Raw genomic sequence first — 18,611 nt, 5'->3', positions numbered from 1 at the left:
ATGAATCTGATTTCATCTAAATCATTGAGTCGATCTGACTGAACTAAAATCTTAAAACAGTGAGTGCATCCACTTTTGTGTCAAATACAAAACCAGGCGGTGTTGGTGATTGCCTTCGGTTTATTTAGCAGAAATGAACATGCTTTGCTTCACTTGTTTAACATTTGGGTTGCCCTGACAATATTAAGGTCCAACATTATGTAGTGTACATTCAGATATTACAGCTATTCAACCAAAAATAACATTTACTCTTGTCTGCCTCCTATATATGCACAATAAGACCGTCGATTTATCTTTGGTCCGACATACTGTACCACATCACAGGAGCACGTGGCTCAAATGAAAAATAAATTAATAAATAAACTTGTTCCTCTGTTGATGTCTGTTGTTGTGCACTGTACAGATTAAGGCAATTAGCGTGATGTCAAACAGGTTGCTAAGAGGTGGAAGCTACTTAAAGGAGTGAAAGCTGGATGAACAGACAGAAAATGGGGCGTGATGAAGGTGTGTTCAGATGTAGACAGGTTGCTCCTGTGCTGTAAGCAGGCGGTACATGGCTGCAGGCATCGTCTTCATGTGGATCTGGAACAGAGATGGCCAATGTTTTATCTCGTCTCAACATGTTCAACTCAGGAAGACAAATGAAAAGTATTCTCCGACTGGGATTTTTTTTTTTTTTTTATTGAACTAGTGAAAGACAAACATACCTCTCCCATGGCGTTTGAAAGGATCTGAACGATCCTCTCGTGAGGTGTCGCCACAACACTTTGACTGTTGATTTCAATAATGCGGTGGCCAACTCGCACGCCGCCCCGCTCTGCGATTCCACCCCTCATTAGACTGCAGATCTGCACATGAGCACGTGTGAAACAATGGGTATAGGAAAAATTGTTTGTACCGTATTTTCCGCACTATAAGGCGCACCTAAAAACCTCCAATTTTCTCAAAAGCCAACAGTGCGCCTCATAATCAGCTGCGCCTTATATATGGACCAATATTGAGCCACTACAGCAGGCGTGTCCAAAGTCCGGCCCGCGGGCCAAATGTATATATCTTATATATGGACAAAGTTTTGAAATGGACCATTCATTGAAGGTGCGCCCTATAATCCAGTGCGCCTTATATATGGACCAATATTGAGCCACTACAGCAGGCGTGTCCAAAGTCCGGCCCGCGGGCCAAATGTATATATCTTATATATGGACAAAGTTTTGAAATGGACCATTCATTGAAGGTGCGCCTTATAATCCGGTGCGCCTTATAGTGCGGAAAATACAGTAGTTAATAATGTCAGGTTCATAATGATCACTTAAGTAAATGACCCTCTCAGTGACCTCATCAAAATGTGAAGGTTTTAGATAATCTCACTGGCTGTGGACAAAGTTTTAAAATGGGCCATTCATTGGAAGTGCACCTTATAATCCGGTGCACTTTATAGTGCGGAAAATACGGTATACATTTGTTGTACCCAACATGACAGTTCCATAGAAAGACAATTGTTTGCGCTCAAGAGGCAAAAATACTCACTATGCCGTTCTGGACACTAAAGCCCAGTTGATATCTGAGGTCCGGCCTGCGGATGAGCACCATGGTAACGGGTGGACACCGGACAATGTTCATCTTGATCCTGCACTGAGACTTGAGCCCCTGAGGGAAGACTGAATTTGATTAGCCAATAGAAAAGGTGAGTTCTGTTGAGTCCGAAAAATCTAACGTGGCCACCTTACCTTGATGATGCTCTGGCAGGTGCTGAGTGGTAAACCCACTAGACTGGTACCGTTGATGGTCATGATCTGGTCGCCAATATTGAGACGACCAGATTTCTCTGCGGGGCCGGCGTGCATCATACTGGCAATGATGACGGTGGGGAGGATGGACCCCCAACCCGATTCCACTATCACCACACCCAGAATCTCCCCCTTCTGCTTCTCAATGTAAACCTTAGGTAAGGAAAGTTTGGCTTTTTGATCTTATGTTTTTCATGCAAATAATTACTGTAATTATTACATTACGTTAGAATAAACTTTGGTTTGAAGGACTGTTCGAACTTAGAAATTTGGGTCTCTAAATCTGAAGATATTTGAGGAACAGGAACAGTAACAAAGTCAAAAGCACTCTACCGCCACCTGCTGGTTCACTTACATCTCTACAGTTCTCAGACTTGGAGAAGTGTATGAGGTCATCGTTGTACATATCCTGAGTGTTGAGTAGGTCGCTGTACTCTCTCTGACTCAGATCCTCGGGGTCGATGCCGTTGGCCCTGAGAAACTCCTGATAGGCCACACTGAAGGACTGTCCAATTGACTGAGCAATAAGTTGGGCCTGTTGAAGAGATGAAGACATTTTCATCAGCAAAGTTCTCTACATGGGATTTGAATTAGGTGATTTGTGTTTGGCAATGTCATGCACCACTCAACTACATAAACTGACAAGTAACATGATGGATATAATCTTCACTTTTAAAGATCAGCTTGAAAATACAAATCATCCTATCTATAGCCAACAGAACCCATCTGATGATGAGATTAAATAGCCAAAACGGTGACTCACATCTTCGGACTCAAAGACATGACAGATCATCCTGTAGAGCCGTCTGTCATCATTGGACATGGTGGTTTGTTCCGCGGTGTGCTCCAAGTTTTCCTGCGCGCTGCGGGACCGGACCATCTTCCCACGGGCCATCAGGACTACCATGTTGCCAATGTCGGCAATGTAGGAGATGGTCCTCAGCGGCAAATCCATTAAAGACTCCTGGTAGCCCAAAAAAAGGTTGATGTTCAGAGAAACTTATTAAGTTGCAAATTAATTTTAATGTGAATGTCCAATGCATCTCTACCTGAGTATCTGCATTGAGGACTTTGATTCTTTGCGTGGACATAAAAAGATCCACCTCAGCAGTACATGGAGTGTCACTGTCAGGACTCTACAGAAGCATCAACATAGACAAAAACAGAATAAAGAAAACAAATATTGAAATAATTATATTACACAGATAATCTCTGTCTCTCTGTCTCTGTCTCTGTCTCTCTCTCTCTCTCTCTGTCTCTCTACTATGTCAATGTCTATCCGTCTGTCTGTCCGTCCCTACGTACGCCATGCGACTTCTAACTGGTGGTTTAACTTGCGGTTGGTAACCTTTGATAATACTAATCTCCATTCAAATCAAATTTTTATAAAAAAACAGATGAGACAACTTACTTTTTTCCTGTTTTTTGCCTGCTTCTGAGCTGCCTGCAGAAATATAGAAATATATAATTAATTGTAAAGTTTCTTTTTTATTTATTTATTTTTTTAACCACACACCTTTGTGGTCTCACACTGACCTGTTTTCCCTGAAAAGCACTTTATCCCTCATAGTCTTACTCCAGCAGTAAATGTTATCAGTTGGAAGGAGTTCTTTTTTTTTTTTTCTTTTTTTTTTTTTTTTTTTTTTTTACGAGACTGCTGGAGTGTGCCCGCAAACACTACATGACAAATGATTGCTACCTCATCAGTTACACTTTCTGTTTCTAACCGGTGTTTGTTTTTAGATTAGAGGCATAAATGAGGTAATTGAGAACTGATTCTTCTTCCACATATTTAAATAGTAGGCTACTATTTCTTTCTTTCATTTCCTTTTAAATGTCTTGTAATATTTTGTTTTTGGTGTGTGTTGTTGTTTGTAAATCCCTTCAAAACATTTTTGCGAGGCACATGGACAGTATATAAAGTGTGCAATATAAATGAAGCTGCCTTGCCTTAAATCACAAATTTTTTACAGGCACGTCCACGTTATTTAAGAACTCACTAGAGTGTCACACAAATAAGTCAAATTTTTTTTCTGTCTTTACAGCTTGTAGCCCAACTTTGCAGTAACTTAATGTCTAATTTATCATTTCGGTGCAATATTTGAATTTCATGCCAGCCTCAATGTCCCAAAAAAAAAATCTACATTATAAAACTCATTGTCCTTACCCGCACTCTGTTCATGGCTTCTTGTGCCTGTTGCATGCGGGCGCTCTTTGTGGGTGTCCTCTCCGACAGCAGGTGCGTGCAGCCCAGGTATGTTGCGGCAAAGATGATGCCGTCAATAAGGTCATCGGGGTCACATGGTCCCGGGACTATGCAGACGAAATACGCTCATTAGACACAAAAATGCACACGTACTGGATGTCTCAACACAATGATCATCCAATCAGTGTGTACTCACCATCCACAAATGTGGGAAATTGAGGAAGAGATCTGCGAAACTAAACAAAAAAAAAAAAAAGCACAACAATCTTCCATAAACAACTGAAATATTTCACATATAAGGGCTTTCTTATGTTTGAACGATTTCATGACGTCACCTCTTGGACAGGTGGCTGCTGAGATGGGTGCTGTTGATTCTGTTGGTAATGCTGCTGTTGCTGCGGCTGCACATATGGATGCGGTTGCACCGCAGCATCCATCTGATGTGAAGGGTGGCCTTGGCCCTCACGATATTGTTGAGAATGGCCTGCTCTGGAGGACTCGACATTCAATGGACTGCCAGACTCCTGATCTGACATAGAGGCATGCTGGGATGGAGATCTGGACACTGACTGGGAGAGGGATGACGTTGAATAATGTGAAAGGAAAGGTAAAAATTGAATTTTGAAGTCAGAATAAATAGTCACATCAATGAATCAAAGACCATGTTACATTGTTTTTGCAGAGAGGTGTTCTTTCAGAGCTGGCAAACATGCAGTAGTTGACAGAGGTGACCACAAAGTCCAAACTATGCCACAGTTTAGCTTTAGCCACAGGTGCTTCTGACCTACTTAGCCTAGCTCCTGGGAACTAACTAATTTACCTGTTGGTTGATTAGAACCACCTATGGCTAAAGCTAAACTGTCGTGGGGTTTCTACTTCCTGGACCTGAAGTTGACGCCTCTGTTATATCTGAAGTGATTTACAGTGATCCCTCGCTACTTCGCGTTTCGTTTATTGCGGCTTCACTACATCACGGATTTTTTTTTCCAAATTAAAAAAAAACATTTAAAAGTCAAAATAAAACTTCTAAATTGAGGAAACGTGTCTAACCTTTAGGACAATGTAGTATTGCTCTAAATGTTCGTTTACATTCCTTTAGAAGTCCGTTTTCACGTTAGCACGATCACGAATTAGCATCTTTCCGCTAACTCGTTAGCCTGCCCAGTACTTCTTGTTGGTGACCGTACTTTGCGGATTTCACTTATCGCGGGTGGTTTTTGGAACCAATTATCCGCGATAAACGAGGGATTACTGTACTGTATTTGTCCTTATATCTCACCTACTTTCTAAACAATTTAAATTCAGATTCACCAGAAATTTGGCCTCAGATCACTATTCAAAAGGTAGATACACAGAAACAGACAGTCACACTCACACTCTTCAATGAAATATAGTGCATATGTAGAGGCAAATCGCTCATCAAAACAAAATAATGTGAAAAATGGAGTTTGTACTTACACGGCCTGCCATCATCTGTAGTGGGTCAACTTCCTCTGTCGGGCTAATCTCCTGTCTCATTACCCAAATGGGTTCCACAGGCTGGTCAGGTGTGTAAGGGGAGCGGATCGTCTTGGTCTTAACCTCTTCAATGGCCTCCCTAATGTCTTTTATTACCAGGCTGATGGCATCTCCTGGAACCTTTGTACCTTCTTCACCTGAGAGACCAACATCATCTCTTGAGCTGCTTAGCGCAGATGACAGGTGTTTTGTCTGTGTATCTGCTTGCCGAATAGTTTTCTGAATGGGGCTTTGAGTAGCGCTGCCCCCCTCTCCATCAGACTGACCGTCGTAGTGGTGCAGCCGGCAGCCGACAGAGCTGTCCACTTGAGAGGGGTGGGAACTTCGCTCTTTGCCTCGCCTTGGTGCGTGATGGGAGCCCTTGGAAGGGGAGGCTTTTTGGACATTCTCCTGTCTATGGTTGGTAAATGGCTCACAGTGGGGCTCATACGGCTCTGACTTCTGATGAGACTGCATGCGAGGTTCTTTGAGTGCTTCAGAATAGGAAGTCTTAAAGGGTTCTGGAAAGCATTTGGGATGGGATTTTGTCTCTGAATTATCAACCGGTTCCACGTAAGACTTTTGGTGGGACTCGGTATAAAAGTCTGCATAGGTTTTGGGGTAGTATTCCAAGGGTGATTCAGAGCACTCATCGTCGTCTTCAGGCAGCATGTCATTGTCGGGCAGAGGACTCATACTGGCTTCCTCACTGAAGTGGTCCAGTTGTGGGAAAAGCGGTGCTTCGGGAGATGATGGTGGAGTTGGGGACTGGAGCGGCGGCGGGCTGTGAAGAGGTCCGTCGTTACTAAGTGAGGCAGCACTTTCTGTGTCTGAGCAGAGATCAGTGATTTCACTCCCCTGAGCTTCAACATCTAGAACATGAGCATCCATCTCTTCCTCCTGATTTTCCACCGTTTTGTCTACACATACCGCTCTTCCTTCTTGAACCGCCTGTAGGTTGTCGTAGGCGCAGCTAGAGGGATCCGTGCTTGAGTGCTGATCTGATCCATTCTCCAAAGGTCCTGGCTTATCGTTGTCCTTCACTTCTTCATTACAGTCAACACCACTTTCTTGGAGGTCTTGTTTGAGGTCAGGACGTACTGGTCCTGGTGAGAGGTGGGTTGGGGTGACCACAGCAACAGGAGTCAGGTGAGGAGATCCTCTGTCCTGTAATTCTTCCTTAGAAAAACCATCTGCCATGTTTTTCTGAAGTGTCATTTCTGTATGACCTTCTCTGTGGTCTGAAACGGTTAACGATTCCTGCATCTCCTTCATTAATGGTCTCTGTCTTTGACCTTTGAGTCTCGGATTTGGGTCACCACGACGGCGGTAACGGGTGACAGCGGGCCGAAGCTGGTGGACAGGACGCGGTTCGGTATTTTGACATTCATAGGAGGGAACAGCCTCTGGGGTAGAGCCAGAAAAATTAGCCTGACTTTGCCCTTGACCTTGTAGTGATGGTGGACGCCGGCGATGCCGTTGTGGACCACCACGACCTGCAGGTGGGTGGTGATGATGAGGAGGTTGAAGATGGTGATGATGATGGTCATTTGGATTCAACTCTCCATCTGGACTGAGCATTTGACATGGCCTCCAGGGTCGACGTATTGGAGGTTCCCCAGGCTCTGAAACATTATTCTGCCTGGTCCTCTGAGAAACTGAAGCTCCAGGGCGTTCCTCATCCACCTCTCCACTTCCCTCCTCCGGATATTTCTGGCTCATTTTACTGCGGTGATTTGACTCCAATTTTTAAAACATAGTCCTTTCACTTACACAGAAACCCTTCAGAAACAGAGACAGAAGACAATACGAACAAATTATCAGACAAAAAGAATGGAAAAGCGTCTGTTTGTAAGAGTTTGAAAAAGTGTATCCGATTTGAACGTACACTTTTTTCAAGAGTGTTGTGTTAAATTGTTACATTTTTAACGCTCATGTCAAGGCAACGTACTCGGAAGAGAACATCCAGAGACAAAGACATTTTGGTGCCAATGCTGTTCACGCAACACTGAAAAGGGGATAGAATGACTTGCGTTCCACCAATATTCTTTACCTTTTTAAGGAGGTAACGGGGTAATCCTTCATCATAGCTACCTCCACTAATATTTGTAGGAAATTTTGTCACGACTCGTCCCCGATCGTGTCCTAGTTTTGTTCGTGTGTCTGTCAAGTCAAGTCAAGTTTATTTGTATAGCCCTAAATCACAAACAGTCTCAAAGGGCTTCACATAGCCAAAATTGACAATTATTCTCAAAGCATCCCCTGATCATAAGCTCCCAAAAGGGCAAGGAAAAACTAAAAAAAAACCCTGCCAGGGGAAAATGAGAAACCTTGAGAAGGGACCACAGATGGAAGGATCCCCCTTTCAGGATCACCAGGTTGTAATGGATGCAGAGAGTGCACAAGTAATACATAATATGAAAATCAATGAAAAAAATGGATGTCGGAGGTGCCTTCGAATGTCCTGGCAGTGTATTCAAGGGGGTTGAGCCGCAGTTCCCCCATCTTGAATTGGTCCCCGAGAATCCAGCTAGCCGCTATCAGCTTTTGAGCCACCTAACCCCCTCCCCAGCCGGGGAGGAGGTGGGCAGAGAGAACAGAACAAACTCCGGCCAAATCGGCCATCACAAGTTAGTTAAAGGCCATCTCATAGAAATGTGTCTTTAAACGTGTCTTAAATGTTTCTACTGAGGTAGTAGTTCTAATATCCATTGGTAGGGCATTCCAAAGCTCTGGAGCCCGAATAGAGAATGCTCTAGACCCTGCAGACATTTTCTTGGCCCTCAGTATAACTAAAAGACTAGCGTTTTGCGAACGAAGGTTACGAGACGGAACATAAGGAACGACTAGGTCGACGAGATATGAAGGCGCTAAGCCATGCAGTGATTTATAGGTTAGTAGAAGAACCTTGAAGTCACATCTTAAATGGACCGGGAGCCAATGTAATTTGGCTAATATTGGGGTAATGTGATCAACTTTTCTTGACCGTGAGAGCAGCCTCGCAGCGGCATTTTGCACTAACTGTAGACTTTTGATACTGGACTTAGGAAGACCAGAGAATAATACATTACAGTAGTCCAGGCGCGACGTGACGAACGCATGTATAATAGTTTCCGCATCCCCGGTCGAGAGGATAGGACGAATCTTAGCAATATTACGAAGGTGAAAAAACGCAATCCTGGTTATATTCTTAATGTGTTTTTGAAAGGAGAGCGTTTGGTCAAATATTACCCCGAGATTAGTTACCGTATCACTCTGAGTTAAAGTTAAAGTCAAAGTCCCAATGATCATCGTCACACACACATCTGGGTGTGGTGAAATTTGTCCTCTGCATTTAACCCATCCCCATGTGATTTTAATCCATCCCCTGGGGGAGAGGGGAGCAGTGAGCAGCAGCGGTGCCGCGCTCGGGAATCATTTGGTGATCTAACCCCCCAATTCCAACCCTTAATGCTGAGTGCCAAGCAGGGAGGCAATGGGTCCCATTTTTATAGTCTTTGGTATGACCCGGCCGGGGTTTGAACCCACAACCTTCCAGTCTCAGGGCGGACACTCTACTACTAGGCCACTGAGCTGGCCTGAGTGATAGTACGGTTATCTATAGTTATAGTGGTTTCCTTAAATAAGTGTTGATAACGAGTAGGACCAATTATCAACATCTCAGTTTTATCCGGGTTAAGACGAAGGAAGTTGAGAGACATCCATTGCTTAATCTCCGCAAGGCACGCCTCGAGATTACAGCAGTCCTGTGGATCTGTCATCGATAACGGCATATATAATTGGGTGTCATCCGCGTAGCATTGAAAACTAATATTATATTTACGTATTATGTCCCCAAGCGGAATCATATAAATATTAAATAAAATCGGTCCGAGTACCGATCCTTGTGGGACACCACACGTAACATTATAAAGCTCAGAGGACGTATTACCATGGACCACTCGGTGCGTCCTGCCTGATAGATAGGAATTGAACCAGCTTAGTGCTGACCCTGAGATACCAACACAACTTTTAAGACGCCCTAATAAAATATCGAAGTCTACAGTGTCAAAGGCAGCACTAAGATCAAGTAGTAACAATACAGACGACGTATTTGAATCCATAGCCATGAGGAGATCATTAGTCACTTTAGCAAGTGCTGTCTCTGTAGAATGATTAGCTCTAAAACCAGACTGAAAAGAGTCATATCGATTATTAGCGACCATATAATCAATAAGCTGCTGCGCTACTACTTTTTCGAGAAGTTTTGCTATGAATGGGAGGTTTGAAACTGGCCTGTAATTACTGAGACAGTCCGGGTCAAGATTTGCTCGCTTAAGTAGTGGTTTAATAATAGCGGTTTTAAAGGCTATTGGCACTATCCCGGAGGAAACAGACAGATTGATTATATTTAAGACGGACGGTCCTAAAATTGGAAATAATTCTTTAAGTAGTTTGGCTCGAAGCGGGTCGAGTAAACATGTTGTTTGTTTAGCCGTACTAACCAATTTTGTAAGCATTTCAAGGGACACGCTTTTAAAATTTGAGAGGGTTATTGCATGATCCCCAGCGCTAGTAACCGGCAGAGCGATTGGCATGGTATTGTTGATCTCGTCCCTAATGGACTCAATCTTTTGAGCAAAAAATTTCATAAACTCGTCAGCTGAGTGGAAGGAGCTCTGTGTACTCGCCCCTCCCCTCCTGTGTGCCCATGATCAGTGTGATTATTCCCACCTGCCTCTCGTTACCTGTCGTGTATATAAGTCCTGTCTGCCCCTCACTCCCGGTCGGATCGTCGATGTCGTCCCGTTTGCTGTCATTGTGGTTCCTGTCTGTTTCGAGTCTGTTTCTGTTTGCAATCCCTGTCGGTCACTCTCTCATGTTATTAGTTTGCCAGTTCTCGTCTGTTTCCCTCGATGCCTCGTTCCACTTCCCTTTTCCCTCAATAAACCCTGGTCCAAGCTGCACTTGGTCGCCCTGCTCCATGTTCCATCCGATCTGTGACAAATTTTAGTCTTCAGTGAAACCTACATGCATGTTTCTGTACTGTGAGAATCACTGACTAAAGCTGGTCTTGATTGATTGAGGACATAAGTTTGGAGATCCCTTGTGGTTATTCAAGTAAATTTAACCAAAGGTCAAAGAGGAGTCAGGGTGGGAAGACAAACAGGGATATTTTGCTGATGTTGGATAAGAAGTGACAGAGAGCAACGGATGGGTCAGTGATCTGGATAATAAGTGTCCTGGTGGTTACAAGGCCAATTGTGAGGCTGATTAAATATGATGAGGCTATCAGGGTATCCATCAGTTATTTCCTCTGCTAGCCTTTGCTGTGTGTTCTGAGATTACAATCTTACTGATTAAGGAAAACCAGAAAAGAACCAAATGTGCAGATTGAGAACTAGCATCATTTGTTATGAAGGCTTACCTTTATAATCGTTGTTTAAAATAATCTACCATGAAGTGTTTCATGATAGGCTGTCTGGAAGTACACTTTGTTGTTATTTATTGTATTAAGTAACTGTGAAATTGAGTGTGAGTTTAAAATAAGATATTTGCATGGGCCAGTCCAGAAGAGATGATATCATGAAACTCATCAGCGTAATGATGACGTGGTCACAAATGATTCCAGCGCAAATGTAATTGCCTTTTAGTAGGAAAAGATTTGTTGTCTGCTTTCTTTTTCTTTTTTTTTTCTTTTTTTATTGGTCGCAATTCACAAACAAGCCGCATTGGGCATATGTATGGCGTTGACCCCTTAAGGAACCTGCTATAAAATAATGTGTGTCTACAGCAAATGTTGCTTTATTTTTTTTGCACTGTCTATGCGCATTAATAAAGCAATAAAAAAAGTTGTATGTTCAATGTAATATATTTTATTAATTTTATTAATTTATTATACGTAAATGTTCCTTATATTGTCTTTGTAGTGTGTACATAGTGCACTAAAAATTTACTCCCACTCTGACCCCCGTCCTTCTTTCAAAAGGAGTAATTGCGTCTTACACGCCACCAATGCAGCTCCAGACATCCCGTGACTGATCCCACATGAGCTTTTGTTCTAAGCAGCTACTGCCAGTGAGTAACTCAGTATGCAACTAAAATTGCACTGGGTAATGATAGCTTAATATTGGGAGGAAAGGTTTAAATGATGTATTCACCTGATTAGAATTAACATGAAAACTGATCGCTGTCTGATGATATGATGCCCATCACCATAAGGTGGGGTCAGAAGTTGAGTAATCAAATACATAGAGAAAAGGGAGACGGTGAACCCAGGGCTGAGGTCAATAAGGTGCCCAAAGTTGGATTTGAAATCCAACCAGCTGCCAGGGTCGCCTGGGAGAATGCTGGATGATCTTCCCTGCACAGATTTTGTGGTAGACGCCACGCACCTTGGAGAGAGGCTCAGTAAGGAGTTCTTGCCCCAGCCGCAGATGGCCCAGCAGAGCAGCGGTAGATCTGCTGGGCCTTGAGCAGTGCTACACTTCCATCTGTCAGGGTGCAGTGAAAGCTGCAGGGTTGGGGATTTGCTAACCCATTAACTCACTAATCCACTCCTGATAAACACCCACTGTCAACAGCGCACGTGCTACTTGGGCATATACTCCCCTCAACAACAAGAAAAAACAGTTACAGGAATGTGAAATCTCTTCAGTAAAATTAGCTTTTGTCAAACAAAGACAATGTGAAGTGAATTTGTTGTAAGTGACACTGGAGAAAAGGCTGAAATTGAAACCCATCACCTGTTTAACTCCTTGTAATTGTATTTTCAAATGGTAGGAATAGTGGTGAACCTTTCCAGGAGTTGCCAGCCTACAGAAATTACCCCAAGAGCACAGCCACAAATCTATCCAGGTCACAAAAGCACAACGTCTAAATAATTGCAGACACCTCAATTAAGGTTAGCAAAAGGAACACTTTAGCGCAAGGGCGCCCAAACATTTTCAGCTCGCAAGCTACTTTTGAAATGACCAAGTCACAAAGATCTACCCACTAAAATTTTTTTTAATTACATATAGTATCTATCTATCTATCTATCTATCTATCTATCTATCTATCTATCTATCTATCTATCTATCTATCTATCTATCTATATATATATATATATATATATATATATATATATATATATATATATATATATATATATGGCTGACGTAATTTTCGGAAGTCCAAATGATCGCACATGGAACTAGGCTGACGTAATTTTCGGAAGTCCAAATGATCGCACATGGAACTATATATATATATATATATATATATATATATATATATATATATATATATATATATATATATATATATATATATATATATATATATATATCCATCCATCCATCCATTTTCTGAACCGCTTCGTCCCCACGGGGGTCGCGGGCGTGCTGGAGCCTATCCCAGCTGTCAACAGGCAGTAGGCGGGGGACACCCTGAACCGGTTGCCAGCCAATCGCAGGGCACACAGAGACAAACAACCATCCGCACTCGCACTCACACCTAGGGACAATTTGGAGTGCTCAATCGGCCTACCAAGCATGTTTTTGGGATGTGGGAGGAAACCGGAGTGCCCGGAGAAAACCCATGCGGGCCCGGGGAGAACATGCAAACTCCACACAGGGAGGGCCGGAGGTGGAATCGAACCCGCACCCTCCTAACTGTGAGGCGGACGTGCTACCCAGTTCGCCACCGAGCCGCCTATATATATATATATATATATATATATATATATATATATATATATATATATATATATATGTCATCGTGAAAAAAAAGTCCTTGGAGATAACATGAAAACAGTCGGTAAACCACACCGCAAGAGATTTGCATCTCAAACTTCAGAACTCCGGGACAAAATTCCAAACCTATGAGTGCACTGTGCCACCCATGTATGTGTACATGTGTATATGTGTATATGTGTATATGTGTACATGTGTATAGATAGATAGATAGATAGATAGATAGATAGATAGATAGATAGATAGATAGATAGATAGATAGATAGATAGATAGATAGATAGATATAAATGGTATATCCAGTAAAAAATAATTTGATTTGCTCTGTTATCACTCATGAGGATTTTTTTACCTTTTAATAATTGATGCATCATTTCTCCTCCTCCCTGTATTCTCTCTGTCATAGACATACACACACACACACAGTCATGTTTCTTGCACCGTGTTTGCATAATAACAACTACATATCTCCAAAATCCATGAAACACACGGAATGGATGTCCAACTGTCGAATGCTTCAATCCCTTCCGACTGCATTGAGGATTCTCTTACGTTAGCAGCGCTCAACTAAGCCATTTATCTGGCAGCACGATGGGAATGAAGGAGCAGCTGGGTATTAAAAAAAAAGAGAGACAGACAGCGTCTCCCAAACATAATATTGTGTAATGAAATGCACGCACTGTGTAAAATAGCATGACGTGATCTTTCCCGATGGATCAACCACCATTTATCTCGGTGAAATGTTATGTAATAGAGGAGCAATCTGTCACCTGTCTTGATGCGCCTCCAGACGCTTGCATCCGGGCAGGTGTCGTAAAAACAAGGCCTTATACAAACACGTAACACAAAACACACAGTCGGCCATCGTGTTACCTGCGTTTCAGTGGAGGAGAGGCCGGATGCATCGTTGCCACCTCCTCCCCCCGGTGCCAGCTCGCTCGGTCGGCTTGCTGCGGTTCGGTTCGCCCCTCCAGACGACGACAAGTTGTCGGGCTAAAGCAGAGAGCGAAGCCCCTCCTCCTGCGCTGTGACATCACAACGGATTAGGGATGCACAAAGCGCCCTTTACAAGCGCTGCGGATGCTGGCACGCTTTGTTGCAGCCAGAAGAGGCTGGGCAAGAGGCGGGCTTCGTTGTCATCATCATCATCCTCCTCAACATCATCCTCGTGTCGGTTTATTTAAATGAACCGTGATCACAAAAAAGACTCAAAAAAGTTTCATCATTATCATCATCATCATCAATGGTGGCTACAGTGTGATAATGATCTAGTACTGTGTCAGGTAAACACAGTCCTCAATTTCAACACTGGCTGACACGGGGGGCGCTATAACCTTTTCCGCTAAATTGGCCTTACTGCATGGGTGCCACAACTGCTATCTGTGGTAAAAGTATCTTTACTTGAAATTAAGTCCGACTCCGTGGTTATAGAAGCACTGGTACCTGTGTAAAAAGTCTCTTGTGAAAAAGTAAACTAATACTTAAAGGGAAGTAAAGTAAAAAAAAATGTCTTGACAAAATCTTCTATACCACGTGTCAAACTCAAGGCTATCGCTATCGACTGAAAATGACATCATGATATCAATGCCTAAGTGATTGTAACGTCTATTTTTTTGGCGAGCATTGAAGTTGCTGACCATTTGAAGGGTTGAAAAATTTGCTAAATATAGTGACCGAGGGCGGCTCGGCGGAGCACTGGGTAGCACGTCCGCCTCACAGTTAGGAGGGTGCGGGTTCGATTCCACCTCCGGCCCTCCCTGTGCGGAGTTTGCATGTTCTCCCCGAGCCCGCGTGGGTTTTCTCCGGGCACTCCGGTTTCCTCCCACATCCCAAAAACATGCTTGGTAGGCCGATTGATCACTCCAAATTGTCCCTAGGTGTGAGTGCGAGTGCGAATGGTTGTTTGTCTCTGTGTGCCCTGCAATTGGCTGGCAACCGGTTCAGGGTGTCCCCCGCCTACTGCCCGATGACAGCTGGGATAGGCTCCAGCACGCCCGCGACCCCCGTGGGGACTAAGCGGTTCAGAAAATGGATGGATGGATGGATAGTGACCGAGTTGAGTCTAAATTTAGCCTAACTGACTCCTCCCCTGCACCCATGTAATTAGTGGGAGCAGAGCATGTCAGCGAGGGACAACCAATAAATATTTCATTTATATTCCTTTCTATCAAATATGGCATATTCCTTTAGGTTGAAACATTGAGGGGTGTGGCTAATAATAATAATAATAATAATAATAATAATGCATTTATTGATACACAGCCTAGTTACGCTTATTTGCTGTTATGATTATTCCAACTTAAAACTACAGTCGCCCCATGCATATTTGCTGTTTGCCACTCGTAGATTTGCATGTTTCGAAGCATTATTAGAGGAATTACATTAGAGTGTATTTCAGGGGTCTTGCAAACTCCCACTGAGAAAATGCAAACTCCACACAATCGGGCCAGATTCAAGATTCAAGTTCGAGACTTCTCATCTGTAAGGCAGATGTTTTACAAACCACCATTGGGAAATATGGTGGGCGGTGTTCTCTCCTGACATGCTAATCCATATTTTATTGTCACCCCAGGATCTCATGGAGTAGATCAATAATGCCTGCACCACCTCTGTAATACAGAAAGTAGTCAGCTACAGCCTTCCTGTTACCGTGACAACAGCTGCAGAAGACAAGGACGGAGTGCAAAGAGTTGGCAGTATTTTAGTGCCAACACTGCATTTGTGCATGAACAAAATGCACACAAAACCATTCCTGTGACATAACTGTTGGTGTTAATTGTCTCATTGTTATTTTTATTTTTTGCTGTGACTTCATGGAATTTGAAGTACTGTTGGCTACTTCTAATGTTATGACTCTGCTAACAGTTTTGTGAGAATCCATTAATAATGACTTATACTTTACTCTTTCAGATTCGGCTATACTATACTGTACAATACACATAGAAGTGTCGTTAGTAATTTGTCATGCCGAATGAACCCATTAAGCACATCAATGTTTCATTGGCCCATTGCAGTTGTTTTTTTTCCCTATCTCTTCTCATGCAGAAAACCTATGGCCTCCATTTAAAGCAACAGCAAACATTTCAAACAGGCTGATTAGATAATGAGTATACAATCAGTATAGCTGTTTTTAACGTGATCAATCTAATGCATGTTAACGTGTAAGAAGACATTTCTTCCACAATGTTGGAGGAAGTCCAATTAACTAGGACTAGTTTATAGTTTAAATATGTCAAAACGAAATCTTTGTTGCCTTTAAAAAAAAAAATTCTAGACACGGAGTTTGTTTATACTAGCTAAGAGCTACTAATGACTAACTGGTGATGTCATCAAATCTGCAACAGCTGAAATAGAGACATTCTCACGAGTATCTTCTTGCTACGACTGTCAAATGTGGAAAAAAAAAACTGAATGTATTTTGTGCGAAGTAATCTTTTTTTGCCACTCGTGGAATTATTAGAAAAATACACACCTTTGGTTCTATATTCTTAATGTATGAGGAATAAACATTTATAATTATTTGATTAAAAATCACGTTTTCAAGGCTCATCTGTTTCCCAGATATGTTATATGTACATTAACAGAAGGCATCACCTTTGCAAACTTTATAGTTACTTTATAGAGTTCGTTCTTGCGTTAATTTATAAAGCAGATTCGTCATATCCGATACTTTGAATCTGCTGACATATTGCAGCATCAAGCCAAACTGCTGAACAAGGCATTGATGCATACACAGTACTTTATGTCTGTGTGTATAAACCATCAAATGCAATAAATCTATAATCACACTTCACGAGCATGATGAACACCAACTTGTAAATTATCACCGGAGTATGACAAATAGATATAGATTAAGTACTAAATGTGCAAAGAAAGATTCCCCCACAGAAGTTCCCTCAAAGAAGGTTTAGTGTATCATATTGATCAAATTATGTAACTTGATAAGCCTCATGTGTATGATTTTTCATTTGTTTAGAGAAATAGAGTTTAGCTGGGTGTTCCCAGAGAAAGGGTGGAGGCTCCTCAGGGAGTGGACCTCTACACTCTCTGCCGTAAATCTCCGTTTTTGAACATGCCATTGCTGTGTCATCATGCAAACATGAATCTCTTATGTGGTGAAAATGACACATCTTGACTGTTTGAACATTTCTTGGCATTGTGCTTTCAAGAAAAACATTGAATCAATAAAATGATGGATGTTTTGTTGGGGTTTCAACAAAGACAGAGCAGGTATTTTCAAATGCGCTCTTTTGACTAAAAGAAGAATGAAACTCTTCTGAAACACTCAATCCCAACATTTTTGCAATTATAATTGAAAGATGTGTGTGAGTCATTTGCCTTCAGCACAGGGATGAGTTGCATTTCCCCCCAAAAAAAGGACCCGTCAGACCTTTTCGACACGACTGGTGGATGAGTCACCTCTAAATCTATGAATTCAAATTAGGATAATGATAATTTAGTGAGCTTGGGAGTCAACCAGGAAACTACATGAGAAATAAGACCGAGTACATGATTAATGGCAAAAACTGATGCCAAATTTTGTCGTGTGTTTTTCCAGGGAAAAATTATGAATGGACATTAATATACTTTTTTTTTTTTTTTTTTTTTTTATTTTAAGCATTTTTTTGTTTAAAAATATCAATCGAAATACACTGTAAACATAGCTGTTTTCAAAACTAAAGTGGGTAAATCTGAGTACAGTGATAAATGCAATATTGTGGCTACCATTATTTATGAATAAGGACCGACTACTTTGGGGCTGGAGTGCAGACAAAGTGACAAGTTTTATAAATTGGATATAAATGTCAACAGATGATGTTGAGAGAGAAGCTTGTTGCATCTCGGGTAATCCCCTTTAGTCGAGGCCTATGGCAACATGAGATGATTTAGGTCAAGCCTACTAAGTCAACTCCAAGCATCATCAAATCGAAAGGATTCAGTCTGCTTAAACTAAATTTATTATCTAAATCCAAAATAAATTCTGTGACCATTCGCTCTCTATTGGAGCCCCAACCTTATGTTGAAGAAGAAAGCCTCTTAATCACATTGTTGATTAGAGATCCTCTGAAAAGGTTAAAAATGAGTTTTGGTTGTATGCAGTGCTGTGTGCTCTGCTATTGACAGGCAACTATTCCAGAATAAGGTCGTCCATGATTCCAAGCACTTTTGAAAATTAATGAAAGGATGTACTGCCAGCTGCGGAATAGACTTTTCCTTGAGGGGCAAGAAAAACCCTCACAAAATATCTAATGCAAGCTACAGAAGTCAAATTTGACCTTTTCTCCACTTCTGGGTTTGTTTAAAATTTGCTTCTAAACCACTTTCGCCCATATTTCATTTCTATTTTGAAAACTTCAATTGCAATTTTGGAAGCCCTATATAGGCTACATGTTCAATTCACATTAATA

At 42.0% G+C, this 18,611-nt stretch overlaps 1 protein-coding gene across 4 annotated transcripts; it reads right to left on the bottom strand.

Moving 5' to 3' along the window:
• Window positions 1-102: 102 nt before the first annotated feature.
• Window positions 103-14,295, bottom strand: apba1b (amyloid beta (A4) precursor protein-binding, family A, member 1b). 4 transcript variants are annotated; one of them, XM_049738421.2, is made up of 14 exons: window positions 14,077-14,295; window positions 13,556-13,600; window positions 5,452-7,272; window positions 4,329-4,562; window positions 4,190-4,229; window positions 3,955-4,100; window positions 3,199-3,231; window positions 2,837-2,923; window positions 2,551-2,751; window positions 2,143-2,322; window positions 1,728-1,940; window positions 1,528-1,647; window positions 708-848; window positions 103-582 (listed from the first exon to the last, which is right to left on the bottom strand). In XM_049738421.2, the coding sequence occupies exons 3-14, from the start codon at window positions 7,210-7,212 to the stop codon at window positions 511-513; spliced, it is 3,228 nt and encodes a 1,075-aa protein (XP_049594378.1). In that variant the 5' UTR covers window positions 7,213-7,272; window positions 13,556-13,600; window positions 14,077-14,295; the 3' UTR covers window positions 103-510. The 4 variants fall into 4 exon arrangements, with proteins under 4 accessions (XP_049594378.1, XP_049594377.1, XP_068508790.1 ...); XM_049738420.2 differs by lacking the exon at window positions 13,556-13,600 and having other exon boundaries at window positions 14,077-14,294; XM_068652689.1 differs by lacking the exons at window positions 13,556-13,600; window positions 14,077-14,295 and adding an exon at window positions 13,974-14,045.
• Between the last annotated feature and the right edge of the window lie 4,316 nt (window positions 14,296-18,611).

This window comes from Syngnathus scovelli, chromosome 13 (assembly GCF_024217435.2).
Source record: "Syngnathus scovelli strain Florida chromosome 13, RoL_Ssco_1.2, whole genome shotgun sequence".
Lineage (NCBI taxonomy): Eukaryota > Metazoa > Chordata > Actinopteri > Syngnathiformes > Syngnathidae > Syngnathus > Syngnathus scovelli.
The sequence above is the reverse complement of the archived record's forward strand: the minus strand, read 5'-3'. Positions and strand labels throughout refer to the sequence as shown.